General features: G+C 37.2%; 1 protein-coding gene across 1 annotated transcript in view; it reads right to left on the reverse strand.

Annotated features, from left to right (window-relative positions):
* The window catches only part of ANKUB1 (ankyrin repeat and ubiquitin domain containing 1), a 31,518-nt gene extending 23,509 nt beyond the window's left edge, over positions 1-8,009 (reverse strand). The window contains exons 1-2 of the mRNA XM_054480244.1: positions 7,430-8,009; positions 5,930-6,073 (exon numbers count right to left, since the gene is read on the reverse strand). Of these exons, the coding sequence (XP_054336219.1) occupies positions 5,930-6,073; positions 7,430-7,519 (234 nt within the window). The 5' untranslated portion in view covers positions 7,520-8,009. The remainder of the gene's footprint in view (positions 1-5,929; positions 6,074-7,429) is intronic.
* Between the last annotated feature and the right edge of the window lie 7,896 nt (positions 8,010-15,905).

A 15,905-nucleotide genomic window follows, 5' to 3' on the forward strand; every position in this document is an offset into this window, starting at 1 on the left:
TTATTTAATACCTATTTATGTACAGCCTACTATGTATCTTATCTGGTACTATTCTAAGCACTGGGTGAAAACAGTGGACAAAACTTAAGCAATCATTTCCGTGATAACACAGGTTAAAATAAAGGGGACAAAAGTGACAGTGTCTCTGCACGTTGTACAAAAACATACACTTTTGCAGTGCCTCGTGCTATGGTTTATAGGAACACAGTGAACTGCAACAGCATCAGCAATAAATCGTCAGGACTGGCTCCTGTATTAATAGAAATTGGAGGTATATACCATAGAAAATATTGATTATGGCTTACATAAGAGTTCTTTTCCAAAGAAGGAAAAATTAATACAATGTTTTTTATTATTATTATTTTTTTATTACACTTTAAGTTCTAGGGTACATGTGCACAACGTGCAGGTTTGTTACATATGTATACATGTGCCATGTTGGTGTGCTGTACCCATTAACTCGTCATTTACATTAGGTATATCTCTTAATGCTGTCCCTCCCCCTTCCCCCCACCCCACGACAGGCCGCAGCGTGTGATGTTCCCCACCCTGTGTCCACGTGTTCTCATTGTTCAGTTCCTACCTATGAGTGAGAACATGCGGTGTTTGGTTTTCTATCTTTGCGAGAGTTTGCTGAGAATGATGGTTTCCAGCTTCATCCATGTCCCTACAAAGGACATGAACTCATCATTTTTTATGGCTGCATAGTATTCCATGGTATATATGTGCCACATTTTCTTAATCCAGTCTATCATTGATGGACATTTGGGTTGGTTCCAAGTCTTTGCTGTTGTGAATAGTGCCGCACTAAACATATGTGTGCATGTGTCTTTATAGCAGCATAATTTATAATCCTTTGTGTATATACCCAGTAAAGAGATGGCTGGGTCAAATGGCATTTCTAGTTCCAGATCCTTGAGGAATCACCACACTATCTTCCACAATGGTTGAACTATTTTACAGTCCCACCAACAGTGTAAAAGTGTTCCTATTTCTCCACATCCTCTCCAACAGCTGTTGTTTCCTGACTTTTTAATGATCGCCATTCTAACTGGTGTGAGATGGTATCTCATTGTGGTTTTGATTTGCATTTCTCTGATGGCCAGTGATGATGAGCATTTTTTTTTTTTTTTTTTTGAGACGGAGTCTCGCTCTTTTGCCCAGGCTGGAGTGCAGTGGCGCTATCTCGGCTCACTGCAAGCTGTGCCTCCCGGGTTCACGCCATTCTCCTGCCTCAGCCTCCCCAGTAGCTGGGACTACAGGCGCCTGCCACCGTGCCCGGCTAATTTTTTGTATTTTTAGTAGAAATGGGGTTTCACCATGTTAGCCAGGATGGTCTCAATCTCCTGATCTCATGATCTGCCCGCCTCGACCTCCCAAAGTGCTGGGATTACAGGCGTGAGCCACCACTCCTGGCCTGATGAGCATTTTTTCATGTGTCTTTTGGCTGCATAAATGTCTTCTTTTGAGAAGCATCTGTTCATATCCTTCGCTCACTTTTTGATGGGGTTGTTTGATTTTTTCTTGTAAATTTGTTTAAGTTCTTTGCAGATTCTGGATATTAGCCATTTGTCAGATGGGTAGATTGTAAAAATTTTCTCCCATTCTATAGGTTGCCTCTTCACTCTGATGGTAGGTTCTTTTGCTGTGCAGAAGCTCTTTAGTTTAATTAGATCCCATTTATCAATTTTGGCTTTTGTTGCCATTGCTTTTGGTGTTTTAGTCATGAAGTCCTTGCCCATGCCTATGTCCCGAACGATATTGCCTAGGTTTTCTTCTAGTGTTTTTATGGTTTTAGGTCTAACATTTAAGTCTTTAATCCGTCTTGAATTAATTTTTGTATAAGGTTTAAAGAAGGGATCCAATTTCAACTTTTTACGTACGGCTAGCCAGTTTTCCCAGCACCATTTATTAAATAGGGAATCCTTTCCCCATTTCTTGTTTTTGTCAGGTTTGTCAAAAATCAGATGGTTGTCAATGTGTGATATTATTTCTGAGGGCTCTGTCTTGTTCCATTGGTCTATATATCTGTTTTTGTACCAGTACCATGCTGTTTTGGTTACTGTAGCCTTGTAGTATAGTTTGAAGTCAGGTAGCATGATGCCTCCAGCTTTGTTCTTTTGGCTTAGGATCGTCTTGGCAATGCGGGCTCTTTTTTGGTTCCATATGAACTTTAAAGTAGTTTTTTCCAATTCTGTGAAGAAAGTCATTGGTAGCTTGATGGGGATGGCATTGAATCTATAAATTTCCTTGGGCAGTATGGCCATTTTCACGATATTGATTCTTCCTATCCATGAGCATGGAATGTTCTTCCATTTGTTTGTGTCCTCTTTTATTTCATTGAGCAGTTGTTTGTAGTTCTCCTTGAAGAGGTCCTTCACATCCCTTGTAAGTTGATTCCTAGGTATTTTATTCTCTTTGAAGCAATTGTGAATGGGAATTCACTCATGATTTGGCTCTCTGTCTGTTATAGGTGTATAGGAATACTCATGATTTTTGCACATTGATTTTGTATCCTGAGATTTTGCTGAAGTTGCGTATTAGCTTAAGGAGATTTTGGGCTGAGACAATGGGGTTTTCTAAATATACAATCATGTTATCTGCAAACAGGGACAATTTGACTTCCTCTTTTCCTAATTGAATACCCTTTATTTCTTTCTCTTGCCTGATTGCCCTGGCCAGAACTTTCAACACTATGTTGAATAGGAGTGGTGAGAATACAATGTTCTTTTCCCACTATTCTTGTATTACCCCTATTTCCATTTCTTTTCCAAATGTGTCTATATTACCATTAAAAGAAAAGCATAATATACAGGGAAGCTGGAAAAAGCATTGACTATTTAAAGAATGTATTTAACAGTAGATAATCTCTGTATTTATCCAGTGTCTTTCTCTCTTTTTCACACAAGCAGAACCTTGTAAGCACACAAAAATATGAGCACAAGAAGCCAACTATTTTGGATTTATTTCATGAGACATAATATCTACTTGTACCTTTTTAGAAAGAAAAGCCACTTACTTGCCAAGTTTTTGAGCTTTACAAAAGTTTTGGGTTCACATTATGATATTTCTAAGTTGTACCAAAATTTAGAGATACTAAAGAGACACACTTCAGGGATTCATTCCCTCCCTTACTGTGGCATCTTCCATCTCTCTCAAGGCAAACTAACTTTCACAAAGTAACATGATTAAACATAGTTAAGTAGGGAAGGTACTACTTAAATGTGTATATATTTAATTATTCAGTAAAGCAACTAACATGACTTGGAAATCAGCCTTGGTAACCTGAGATAGATCAACCATGATAGAGCTGGTGTGACTGCATTCTTTGAGGCCTGGGATATTCTCTAAATGTGATTGATTCTACTGGACAGAATGAAGAGTACAGTTAGTAAAATTTTAGGGAACTTGAGAGTTTTTAATTAAACTCTGTGTGTTGTCCAGTCCTGTGACTTTTGCCCTGGCTCTCTTGAATGAATTCCTCTTTTTTTTTTTTTAGACAGGGTCTCACTCTCTTGCACAGGCTGGGTTCAATTGATCCTCCCACCTCAGCCTCATAAGTAGCTGGGATTGTAGGTGTGCACCACCACACCCGGAAAATTTTTAAAATATTTTTGTAGAGATGGGGTCTCACCATCTTGCTCAGGTTGGTTTCACTGAATAACCTCTTTTACCCCTACTTTTTATTTATAGAATTAGCAGTTTAAAACTTCAGGTAAAAGAGTTCAGCGTGAAGCTTGCATCACTGTGATATATGATGCTTTATTGGCAGAATTTAGAAAATGTTTTTGTAAGTAAAACTGTGAACATAGGTCGCATCTGCGGAGGGAAACTGGGGGCCAGAGAAGGGAGAGTTTTTTCTTTTTCTTTTCTTTTCTTTTTCTTTTTTTGAGACGAAGTCTCACTCTATCACCTAGGCTGGAATACAGTTGGGTGATCTCGGCTCACTGTAACCTCCACCTCCTGGGTTCAAGCAATTCTTTTGCCTTGGCCTCCTGAGTAGCTGGGATTACAGGTGTGCCCACCACACCCAGCTAATTTTTGTATTTTTATTAGAGACGGGGTTTCACCATGTTGGCCAGAATGGTCTTGAACTCCCGACCTCAGGTGATCCTCCCACCTCAGCCTCCTAAAGTGCTGGGTTACAGGTGTGAGCCACCACACCTGGCCAGGAGACTTTTTACTGTTTATCTTTTTGTTCCTTTTGAATTGAGAACTATGTGAACATACTACCTAGTCAAAAATAAATTTTAAAATGTTGTATAATGAAAATAAAATCAGTCCTTAATTAAATAAAAGTATCCTTTAAATAAAAGTATCTTATCCATACTGTTAAAAACTTTGTCTACATCCCTGAAAAGCCACCAGATTCTTCCAGTCAGCTCAAATGTTAGTATTGAACTTACACTACCATGTCTAAGCAAGCAAACAATAAAAAGTCTTGAACCTTATGATTAGCATTACAGAATTCTGGGAAATTTTAGAGAGTTGATCCTGTATGGCACCAAAAACCTAGTATGGAAATATATTTAAATATTTAAAGAGAAGACATTAAGAAGTGGCTGGAATTTGGTCTGCTTTGAAATGTAATGTTATACTTCCATTTTCTCAGTAAAAGAGACAGAAAATAAAACATTAAAAACGTATGTAAATATGGTCTTTTGTTTATGTAAATGGGATGATTCAATGATCATTATTCTGTGACTTGTCTTTCCTACTTAATAATAAATATTGAAGAATATTCTTTTTTTTTTTTTTTTTTTCGAGACAGGGTCTCACTCTGTTGCCCAGGCTGGAGTGCAGTGGCTCGAGCTCAGCTCACTGCAACCTCCCCATCCTGGGTTCAAGTGATTCTCCTGCCTCAGCCTCACGAGTAGCTGGGACTACAGGCGTGTGCCACCAAGCCCAGCTAATTTTTGTATTTTTAGTAGAGGTGGGGTTTCACCATGTTGGCCAGGATGGTCTCTATCTCCTGTCCTCATGGTCCTCCCACCTTGTCCTCCCAAAGTGCTGGGATTACAGGCGTGAGCCACCGCACCCGGCCCAGAGTATTCCTTTTAAACATCCATTTAGTCAAGTACTAACATATATTAAAAGAAAGAGTTAACTTTGACTACCATAATTTTTTAAAATGTTAAATATGAGAAACTTGGTGCCCCATTTAGTGGAGAATGTATACTTTCCTAAGTTTCTTAAAGTTCATATTTTTATATACGGTAAAGCACTAACACAGGATAATACTTCTACCCTAGAGCAGCAGCGTTTAAATTCTTTGGACCACCCATTCCTTAAAAAAATTGTTGATCATAAAGGATCTTAGACTCAGAAAATCTCCAGGCACATTAGTTTTGTTTATATTACAACTTTGGGGTTTTTTAAGGTTCTTAAAGCCCAACCGTGCATCTTAAGTTAAGCACCATTGATTAAGGACCCTCTATAAATGAAAAAATATCTTTATTGCCTGTACACCTAATTGGAATGGCTACTTTGGCTGGATTTGGATGTAGAAAATTCCCCCTTTCATTCTTATTGTTACTGAGAATTTCTTCTCCTTCCTCATTCCACTGCCGGTAATCACTGTGGCCCCACCGAAGTGATCTAATGCTCTTCTTCCCACATCAAAATTCCAGATCTGCCCCTTGGCTTTGTTTTCATATCGGTTCTGTGATGACAGGACTGGGCAAGCAATAAAGGGCGTGGGGAGGCAAGAGGAAGAAGAGTAAAGAGGGGGCAACTCTAACCCTTCTCCATGTCTTACTTCTCCTTACAGCACAAAGCATGCATAAGACCTGTTATACAAATGGAAGTGAGGAGAAGGCAAAAAGAGACAATTTCTTTTTAAGTTATGGAATTACTTTGGTTGATTTATCCCCAACTTTATTCAAAATGAGATACATATCTTAGACGAATATTATCCTGACCATCATACCTTAACAAAGCATTTGAGAGTTGAACAGAAAGGTATTCCAACATCAGCAAGACTCCAACTGTCCTTTAGAGCGGCTCCAGCATACATTAACTCCAGATACCGCCTGCCTTGTTTGTCTTCAGAGAGAGGAATGTGGAAATAATCCTTAAAAATCAATAGCATATTATGAAAACAGTACATCCCTACATTACTAGACCAGAAATATACTCTCTTTCCCTTTACATTGTTTTCCTCTGGGCATTATAATTGTTTGGGACAAAGGGAAGAAGTATTAAATAGGGGTTCTTAACTTAGAGAACTTCCAAAACATTTATGGGTAGAATTTAGATGGGAAGAAACTACATCTTTATTTTATTAACTCTAAATGAAATTGAGATTTTCTTTCAACTATACATGTAGGCAGCAAATTAAAGTAGGAGTAGTCGCTGTACCTGTGACTGACACCAATAAAAGTCACAGATGTTTTCATATCACATTATAGTTGTTGCAAATATTTCAAAATATTATTTCTACTGATCTGTATTTTGAAAATACAATAGTTATTAGATGAGCTGCTAGAGCATGTTAGTTAATGTGTTAATTAGGAAGTCCACATGTCACTATATCATACATTTGCTTTTTAATATTTGAAAATGTATTTCAATATAACAAATTTCATTTCTATCATATCTGTTTTATTTTACGCATTTAAAGACATTCTGAGAAGCAGTCTATAGACATCACCAGACTTCCAAAGGGATTAATAAAACATAGAGGTTAAGATCCCTTGTGTTACAAGATTTAGATTTCAATCATCATAATAATATACTGAATATCATGTAACTATGGTTCAGTAAATGCCGCTTAGCAAATAGGAATGACCATCTCCAAGTTAAATATTTGATGATCAGAAACTAAACATTTTGCTTAATTTTTTTATTTTAGAGTGAACATTTATATGAAATTTATAAGGAAGATACTGTACCCAAGTTATTTCTTATCCTGGCTCTGTGATCCTAGGTAAGATAGTCAACCTCTCTGAGCTTCAGTTTTTCCTGAATGCAAAATGAAGCCATAGCTCACAAGTTCTCTAAAGTCCTCTCTGCTTCCAAAATCCTTCGGTTCTTTGTAGTTGTTTGCTCACCAAATAAGACATTTATCTGATGACTGGCATGTCCCACGTATATAGCCTGAAGTTGGTGTCTTGCTTTTGTCCTTTGATGAAGAATAGCAATAATATTATCTGGCCTATGCACAACCCACACATTCCCTAAAAAGAAGTCAGACTTTTTTTTTTTCTTGATAATTGACTGGCTCTTTTTGCTTTTTTGTCTAACACCACCAGAGTTACTATCTTCTTATAAATCTATTGTGTAAGCAAATAATAGTATTTTCAAATAGTTTTCGTTCCCTGTTTGCTGAAAATGTACCCAATAGCATCTCTACCCTTTGTACATTTTTAAATGCACTGCATTGTTAAAATTAATATACATTTTGGTGGCTTGGGAACGAAGTACATACCTTTATCATCAGCTTGACAACCTCCACAGTTTCATCTGCTGAAACATCAAACGGTTCAAAAGATCCTTCAAAGGCGATGAAAATCCTCATTGTACAATTACCTTTTCAAACAAAAAATATCCAACTTTTTCAAAGATCCTCCTGGATGGCTAGAAAAATTCCAGTTCACAATTATGGACAAAAATGATAGCCAGAGGCAGCTGTCACTGTCTAGCCTCAAAGGTAAGTTGTAGAATGTGAAGAGCCTAGTCCCACAGTGCCACAGTATCAGGCAACACAGACACCAGCTACTTTGGAGGAAATATTTATCTGCGGAAGGCAGTAGTCAATAGCCACCTTATTCCTATATTACGGAAACCAGCAAACTTGACAATGGTTGAGGCAAGTATGGACAAGCTTCAAGCATGTGATACAAAAATGCTACTCATAAATTACACTTTTGTGATGTGGTCCCCATCAACTGACTCCTGAATTCTTATTTACATAAGTACAGCTGATTGAAGAACCCTTAAAAATAGATATTTGATTGGGATGCACTAGCACAGGGTGAAGCAAAACAAGAGTTGATTTTATTGAATGTGATAATCCTGAAAGTTCTCTGTAAATAACTCTTGAGCTGAAACATTCTGGTTTCCATAACAACTTTGTGTACTTGTTCTCTGGCAGTATTTATAATCCTGCCACAGGGTACAGAACAATACCCACTTGCACCAGGGAGATGAATGTGTAGGCAAATCATTCTGTGGCTTTCTCTTCTGATTTCTGTGTAATTAGAATCTGCTGAGTAGCAACACAATATAGTTGGTATTTTCTTTAATCTTTGCCTTTATGTTATTTAGAACAATTTCCCATTGTTATCTCCTTCAACCCCCACTTAGTGTTGGTGGAAAATATTTCAAACCCGCTCAATAAGTGAGCAAATAAGCTGAACATGGTGGCACATGCCTGCTATCCCACCTACTCAGGAGGCTGAGATGGGAGGATAGTTTGAGCCCAGAAGTTTGGGGGTGTAATGTGCTGTGATTACACCTGCTAATAGCCACTGCTCTACAGCCCAGGGAACATAGCAAGAATCTGTCTCTTCAATATAATAGAAGAAAATACTCCATTTATAAAAGGAAAGATAATGTATTAAGAATAAACTTGGCTGGGTGCAGTGGCTCACGCCTGTAATCCCAGCACTTTGGGAGGCCAAGTCGGGCAGATCACTTGAGGTCAGGAGTTCGAGACCAGCCTGGCCAACATGGTGAAACCTTGTCTCTACTAAAAATACAAAAATTAGCCAGGTGTGGTGGCACACGCCTGTAATCCCAGCTACTCTGGTGGCTGAGGCACAAGAATCACTTGAACCCTGGAGGCAGAGGTTGCAGTGAGCTGAGATCACACCACTGCACTCCAGCCTGGGCACTGCACTCCAGCCTGGGCAACAGAGTGAGACTCTGTCTCAAAAAAAAAAAAAAAAGAAAAAGAAAAAGAAAAAAAGAAGGAAAGAGAGAGACAGAAAGAAAGAAGAAAGAAAGATCTTAACAAGAAATGTGTAAGAGCTGTATAACATAAACATAAAATACAATCAATAAACATAAAAAAGGGCTGAACAAGTGTCAGGTATATCATAACCTTGGAAGGAAGGTTCAAAATTATTTAAAGTCATCAATTCTTCCTAAATTCATCTATAAATTAATATTATCTCAATAAAAATACAAGCAAGATTTTTTTGTTTATGTAAGCAAGATGGTTCTAAAATTCATGTAGAGAAAACAGGCAAGGATAACTGGAAAAACTCTGGAAAAGAAAAGTAATGAGGGGGCACTCACCTACTAGATGTTAGAGTTTAATATAAGGCTACAGTAATTAAAACAGGATGGTACAGGCACATGAAGAGTCAGAAAAATCAATGTAAAAATAGAAAGCATAGAAATGGATTCAAATACATAAAAGAATTTAGTGTATGGTAAAAGTGACATCTAACTAATCAGTGGAGGTAGAGTGGGAAAATAAGATAAATTATTAGTAGTGTTGGATTAACCAGGTAGTCACCTGAAAAAAACACTGGAGCCTTACTTTTTACCTTACAGCAGGAGAAATTAAAAATGAGTCTAAAACAAGTTTAAAAATTTAAATGTGAAAAATTGAATCATGGAAACTTTAGTCTTCTTACATTTCATGAGATTTTTCAATCATCTTGAGTAATAAGACCTTTCCAACTGTGACAAAAATTCCTAAAGCTGTAAAAGAAAACTTTGATCAATTCAACTTTTTTTTTTTACATCTACATGGAAAAGTAATTTGATATAAAGCCAGGGATAAATAAAGTTAGAAAAATATCTGCAGCTGGGCATGGTGGCTCACACCTGTAATCCCAGCACTTTGGGAGGCAGAGGCGGGCGGATCACAAGGTGAAGAGATAGAGACGATCCTGGCCAACATGGTGAAACCCTGTCTCTACTAAAAATGACAAAAATTATCCGGGTGTGGTGGCGGGCGCCTGTAATCCCAGCTACTTGGGAGGCTGAGGCAGGAGAATCACTTAAACCCTGGAGGTGGAGGTTGCTGTGAGCCGAGATCGCACCACTGCACTCCAGCCTGGTGACACAGCGAGACTCTGTCTCAAACAAAAAAAACGAAAAAAAAAAAAGAAAAAGAAAAAGAAAAATACCTGCAATTCTTGGTAGAGATAAAAGGTGCGTTTAATATATAAAGAGCACCCACAAAAATTTTAAGGACATGATGCCATTTTTTACCAGGAAATTGGAAAAGATCCAAAAGTTTGATTACACATTCTTGCTGAGTTTGTTCCAATGATGCTTTGCCATAGGGAATGTGATTTGGTACAACCCTGTATAAAGGAAAATTTGGAAATATATATTAAAATTACAAATGCACATATTCTTTGACCCCACGATTTAATTTCTAGAACTTTATTTTTACAAATATTTATATGCTTATTTGCAAAATGATATAGGTGTGACATTATTCATTGCAGAGTTGTTTGTAATAGCAAAAGATTAGAAACACCTTTCATGTCCATCAATAGGGAACTGATTAAACAAATTATTTTTCATTCATACAAGACTATACAGCTATTGAAAAGAACAAAGAAGTTTTTTCTGTACCACTATTTAAAAATCTTTAAGGTATATCATTTTGTGAAAAAAGCAAGCTATAAAATACAGCGTGCAGTACATTGCCATTTGTGGAAAAAAGGGGAAAAATTGTATCTATATCTATAGATATGGACATAAATCTGTTTTGTGCATATACCTCAAAATCTCTGGAAATATATTCAGAAAACTGGAAAATTTGGTGCCTGTGGAGAGGAGACTTAAGCGTCAAGGGTGAGGACAATATTTTTCATCATATTATATTTTTCTTTTAAATAGATTTTATTTTATTTTTATTTTTATTTTATTTTTTAGAGTAGTGTTAGGTTCACAGCAAAATTGGGTGGAAAGTATAGAGAGTTCCCATATGCCCCCTCCCTCCACATATGACAGTATCCTTCACTATCAAAATCCTGAACCAGAATGGTTCATTTTTTTACAAATGGTGAACATAGATTGATACATCATTATCACCCACAGTCTGTAGTTTACACTAGGGTGTTGTACAGCACTCTTGATGCCGTATATTTTATGGATTTTGACAAATGTATAATGACCTGTATCCACCATTATAGTATCATAGAGGGTAATTTCACTGCCCTAAAAATCCTCTGTGTTCTGTTTATTCATCGCCCATTTCCTTCACCTGTCCCCCAATCCTGGCAATGAAGAACATCTTGGTTGCTTCCAAGTTTTGGAAATTATAAATAAAACTGGCATAAATATCTGTATACAGGTTTTTGTTTGGATATAAGTTTTCAACTCGTTTGAAGAAACACCAAGGATCATGACTGGGGGATCGTATGGTAAGAGTATGTTTAGTTTTTTAAGAAACTGCCAAACTGTCTTCTGGAGTGACTGTACCATTTTGCATTCCCACCAGTAATGAATGAGAGTTCAGTTCCTGTTTCTCCACATCCTCACCAGGGCTTAATACAGTGTTTGTTATTATCTTTTTATTCTTTTTAAATTTTGAACCATGTGAATGCATTAAATGAAATAAAATGAAAAAAAAAAAAAAGAGTCCAACTTGCAGCCCTTCCAAGAAGCCTTCTTGATGTCACCAGGGAAGTTGACTTGTTTTCTCTATTCCCCTGCTGCATCATACATTCTTTAACTACAGGATCTTTTATACTGCATCAATTTATTGTGTCAGTGACAGCCTCCTCCACTAGACTGTGAGCTTCCTGATGGTGGGGCAGTGTCTTATTCTCCTTTGTATCCCCAGTGGCCTAGCCCAGAGCCTCACAATGAATGAATAGACAAGCTAGATTAATATCATTAAAAATTGCTTTGTAACAATAAAATGACAGGTAGACTTGAAAAACTCATAGCAGTTTAGAGACAGCTTAAAATGATAAGGATTACACTTGATTCTCTCAGTTGCAATTTAGGAACAGCTTGCCTTAGCATCTAGAGGCCCTTTTTGAGTTATTTTTCTTTTTTCCAAGAGTGATAAAACTAAGTTAGTTAGCCTACTGGTGACCTCCTACATGCAATGGAACATGCTAGGTCTTTGGAAGATTTGGTCCTAAATATGATCTTAAGGGATTTGCTATGAGTAGGGAAGATGACAGATGTCCAAAACACCTGGACCAGGGACTGTATTATAGGATGAAGTATAAGAAAGGTGTGAATAAAATAGAAGGTATGGAGGTGAAGACACATTTGATCTGAGATAAGATATATTGTTAATTCATTTATTCATTCAATACATGCACACTGTAGGAAAGTTGTGGTATCCTTCTTCATCCATCATAAGGGTCATGGCCAACACTCCTATAACAAAAGACAGATTAATAAGAGAAAAGCATAACAAATGAATTTAATCAAAGCTTTAGTGACATGGGGAACTTCAGAAATGAAGATTCAAAGACCCAGGGAAAACTGTCCATTTTAATGCTTAGATTTGATGAAGAATGAACAGCCATGTAGAAATGAAATTGGACAAAGGGGTATAATCTAATGGTAATTGACTGAGGGGGAAAACTCAGCAAGGCCTGTCTGTTCATAGTCTTCTTGGCCTCTCTGTGTAGCACCCCTTCCTCCCAGGTGTAGGACAGGACCCCTCTGGAATGAGGGTCTTTAAAGGAGAAGGGAGAGAGTCACCTTTCTAGGTTTTATAGCTTACATTAGAGATGAGGAGTTCTAGTTTTTATGTCCTGCATTGGGGAAGAGGAATTCTGGTTTCTTTCACTCCCTTCAGGGGAGGAGGAAGTGTGGGAAATCAGAGGGCAGGAGAAGGTTGAGAGAGACTTTGCTTCTGAGGCTGCTTCTGAGGCCTTCCAGTTTTCTTAATTCAAAGTACTCAGTACACCAAAGTGACATACTTTTGAGTATCATTTTCTAAGCTGAGCAGCACTGAGCCCCTAATATGTGTCAGGCACTGTTCTGCACTGGATTATTGCAGTGAACAAGACATGGAGCTTCCAGTGTAGTGTGTATATGTGTGTATGTGTCTTTGGGGTGGAGAGGAGAGTAAGACTAGGTAGGGAATCGGGGGAAGGCAAATACAATAATTAAGTAACTAATAAATAAGGAAGCTCTGTTTAAAGAGAATGGTCAAATAGTAGGGCTAAACATGGAAAAAGTAAATAATACAAAATAAATATAACGAATTAGGAAAGGAATTGCTTGCTGGGAATAACAGTAGGGAATAATTAGATTAAATGCAGGGAAAACAAATAAATAGCAAGATGACACATATCAAGAGAGAAAGAGAAGGAAAAATAATGTTACAAGAAGATCTGGATGCACATGAAAAGAAACAGCCATGCCACAATCAGTGACTAATATTTTAGTCCACTGTCCTCTTCTACATTTCAAAAATGGAAATCAGTTTCTTGATTCTTATTTCTGAGCTTAAAGCGTAGCATTCTACCTATTATAGTTTAACTCTTTAGGTTCCTTTAAAAGGCTTTGTCAAATTGTCCTTGTTTGCAGATGACATGATTGTATATTTAGAAAACCCCATCATCTCAGACCAAAATCTCCTTAAGCTGATAAGCAACTTCAGCAAAGTCTCAGGATACAAAATCAATGTGCAAAAATCACAAGCATTCCTATACACCAATAATAGACAAACAGCCAAATCATGAGCAAACTCCCATTTACAATTGCTACAAAGAGAATAAAATACCTAGGAATACCACTTACAAGGGATGTGAAGGACCTCTTCAAGGAGAACTACAAACCACTGTTCAAGGACATAAGAGAGGATGCAAACAAATGGAAAAACATTCCATGATCATGGATAGGAAGAATCAATATCATGAAAATGGCCATACTGCCCAAAGCAATTTATAGATTCAATGCTATTCCCATCAAGTTTCCGTTGACTTTCTTCACAGAATTAGAAAAAACTACTTTAAATTTCATACGGAACCAAAAAAGAGCCAGTATAGCCAAGACAATCCTAAGCAAAAAGAACAAAGCTGGAGGCATCACACTACCTGACTTCAAACTATACTACAAGGCTACAGTAACCAAAACAGCATGGTACTGGTACCAAAACAGATATATAGACCAATGGAACAGGACAGAGGCCTTAGAAATAACACATCTACAACCATCTGACCTTTGACAAATCTGACAAAAACAAGCAATGAGCGAAAGGATTCCCTATTTAATAAATGGTGTTGGGAAAACTGGCTAGCCATATGTGGAAAACTGAAACTGGACCCCTTCCTTACACCTTATACAAAAATTAACTCAAGATGGATTAAAGACTTAAACATAGCACCTAAAACCATAAAAACACTAGAAGAAAACCTAGGCAATACCATTCAGGACATAGACATGGGCAAAGACTTTATGACTAAAACACCAAAAGCAATGGCAACAAAAGCCAAAATTGATAAATGGGATCTAATTAAACCAAGAGCTTCTGCACAGCAAAAGAAAATATCATCAGAGTGAACAGGCAACCTACAGAATGGGAGAAAATTTTTGCAATCTATCCATCTGACGAAGGGCTAATATCCAGAATCTACAGGGAACTTAAACAAATTTACAAGAAAAAAACAAACAACCCCATCACAAAGTGGGCAAAGGATATGAACAGACACTTCTCAAAAGAAGACATTTATGTGGCCAACAAACATATGAAAAAAAGCTCATCACTGGTCATTAGAGAAACGCAAATCAAAACCACAATGAGGTACCATCTCATGACAGTTAGAATGGTGATCATTAAAAAGTCAGGAAGCAGCAGATGCTGGAGAGGATGTGAAGAAATAGGAACGCTTTTACACTGTTGGTGGGAGTGTAAATTAGTTCAACCATTGTGGAAGACAGTGTGGCAGTTTTTCAAGGATCTAGAACCAGAAATACCGTTTGATCCAGCAATTCCATTACTGGATATATACCCAAAGGGTTATAAATCATTCTACTATAAAGACACATGCACACGTATGTTTATTGCAGCACTATTCACAATAGCAAGACTTGGAACCAACCCAAATGCCCATCAGTGATAGACTGGATTAAGAAAATGTGGCACATATACACCATGGAATACAATGCAGCCATAAAAAAGGATGAGTTCATGTCCTTTGCAGGGAAATGGATGAAACTGGAAACCATCATTCTCAGCAAACTAACACAGGAACAGAAAACCAAACACTGCATGTTCTCACTCATAGGTGGGAGCTGAACAATGAGAACACATGGACATAGGGAGGGGAACATTAGGAGATAGTTGGGGGAGGGATAGCACTAGGAGAAATACCTAATGTAGATGATGGGTTGATGGGTGCAGCAAACCACCATGGCACGTGTATACCTATGTAACAAACCTGAACATTCTGCACATGTATCCCAGAACTTAAAGTATATATATATATACTTTATATATATATATATATAAAGCTTTGAAATAATTACATGCTTATATTGATTTTAAAATATTTTCTGATTTATGACATATTGATACATGCCATACATGTTATTGATATGTACAGAATAACAAGAAGAATTTTATGTTACATGGTAAATAGTATTGTAAATCAATGCTGAATGATTGGTGGTCCTTTATGATACTATTTACCTTAGAAGTATCTGCTTTGGTATTAAAATGTCAATGCTGATGTGTTGAGAAAGAATTGATAGTATCTATTTTTAATATCTAACTATGCTTTTATTATTGTGACTTTTAAAATTTGTCATTGAGTTTTGTTCTTTCTTTCCATCTAAGAAAGCATAAATATGCATTTGAATCATCTGGTGATCCTTTTTATATGTTGTTTCTCACTGAGAAGTTCTAGAGTGGGACCTGGGATTTTCAATTTAACAAACTCCCTGGACCATACTTTGTTTTGTTATTTGTTTGTTTTTGTTGTTGTTGTTTTTTGAGGTGAAGTCTCGCTCTGTCGCAC

This window comes from Pongo pygmaeus, chromosome 2 (assembly GCF_028885625.2).
Source record: "Pongo pygmaeus isolate AG05252 chromosome 2, NHGRI_mPonPyg2-v2.0_pri, whole genome shotgun sequence".
NCBI classification, from domain to species: Eukaryota; Metazoa; Chordata; class Mammalia; order Primates; family Hominidae; genus Pongo; species Pongo pygmaeus.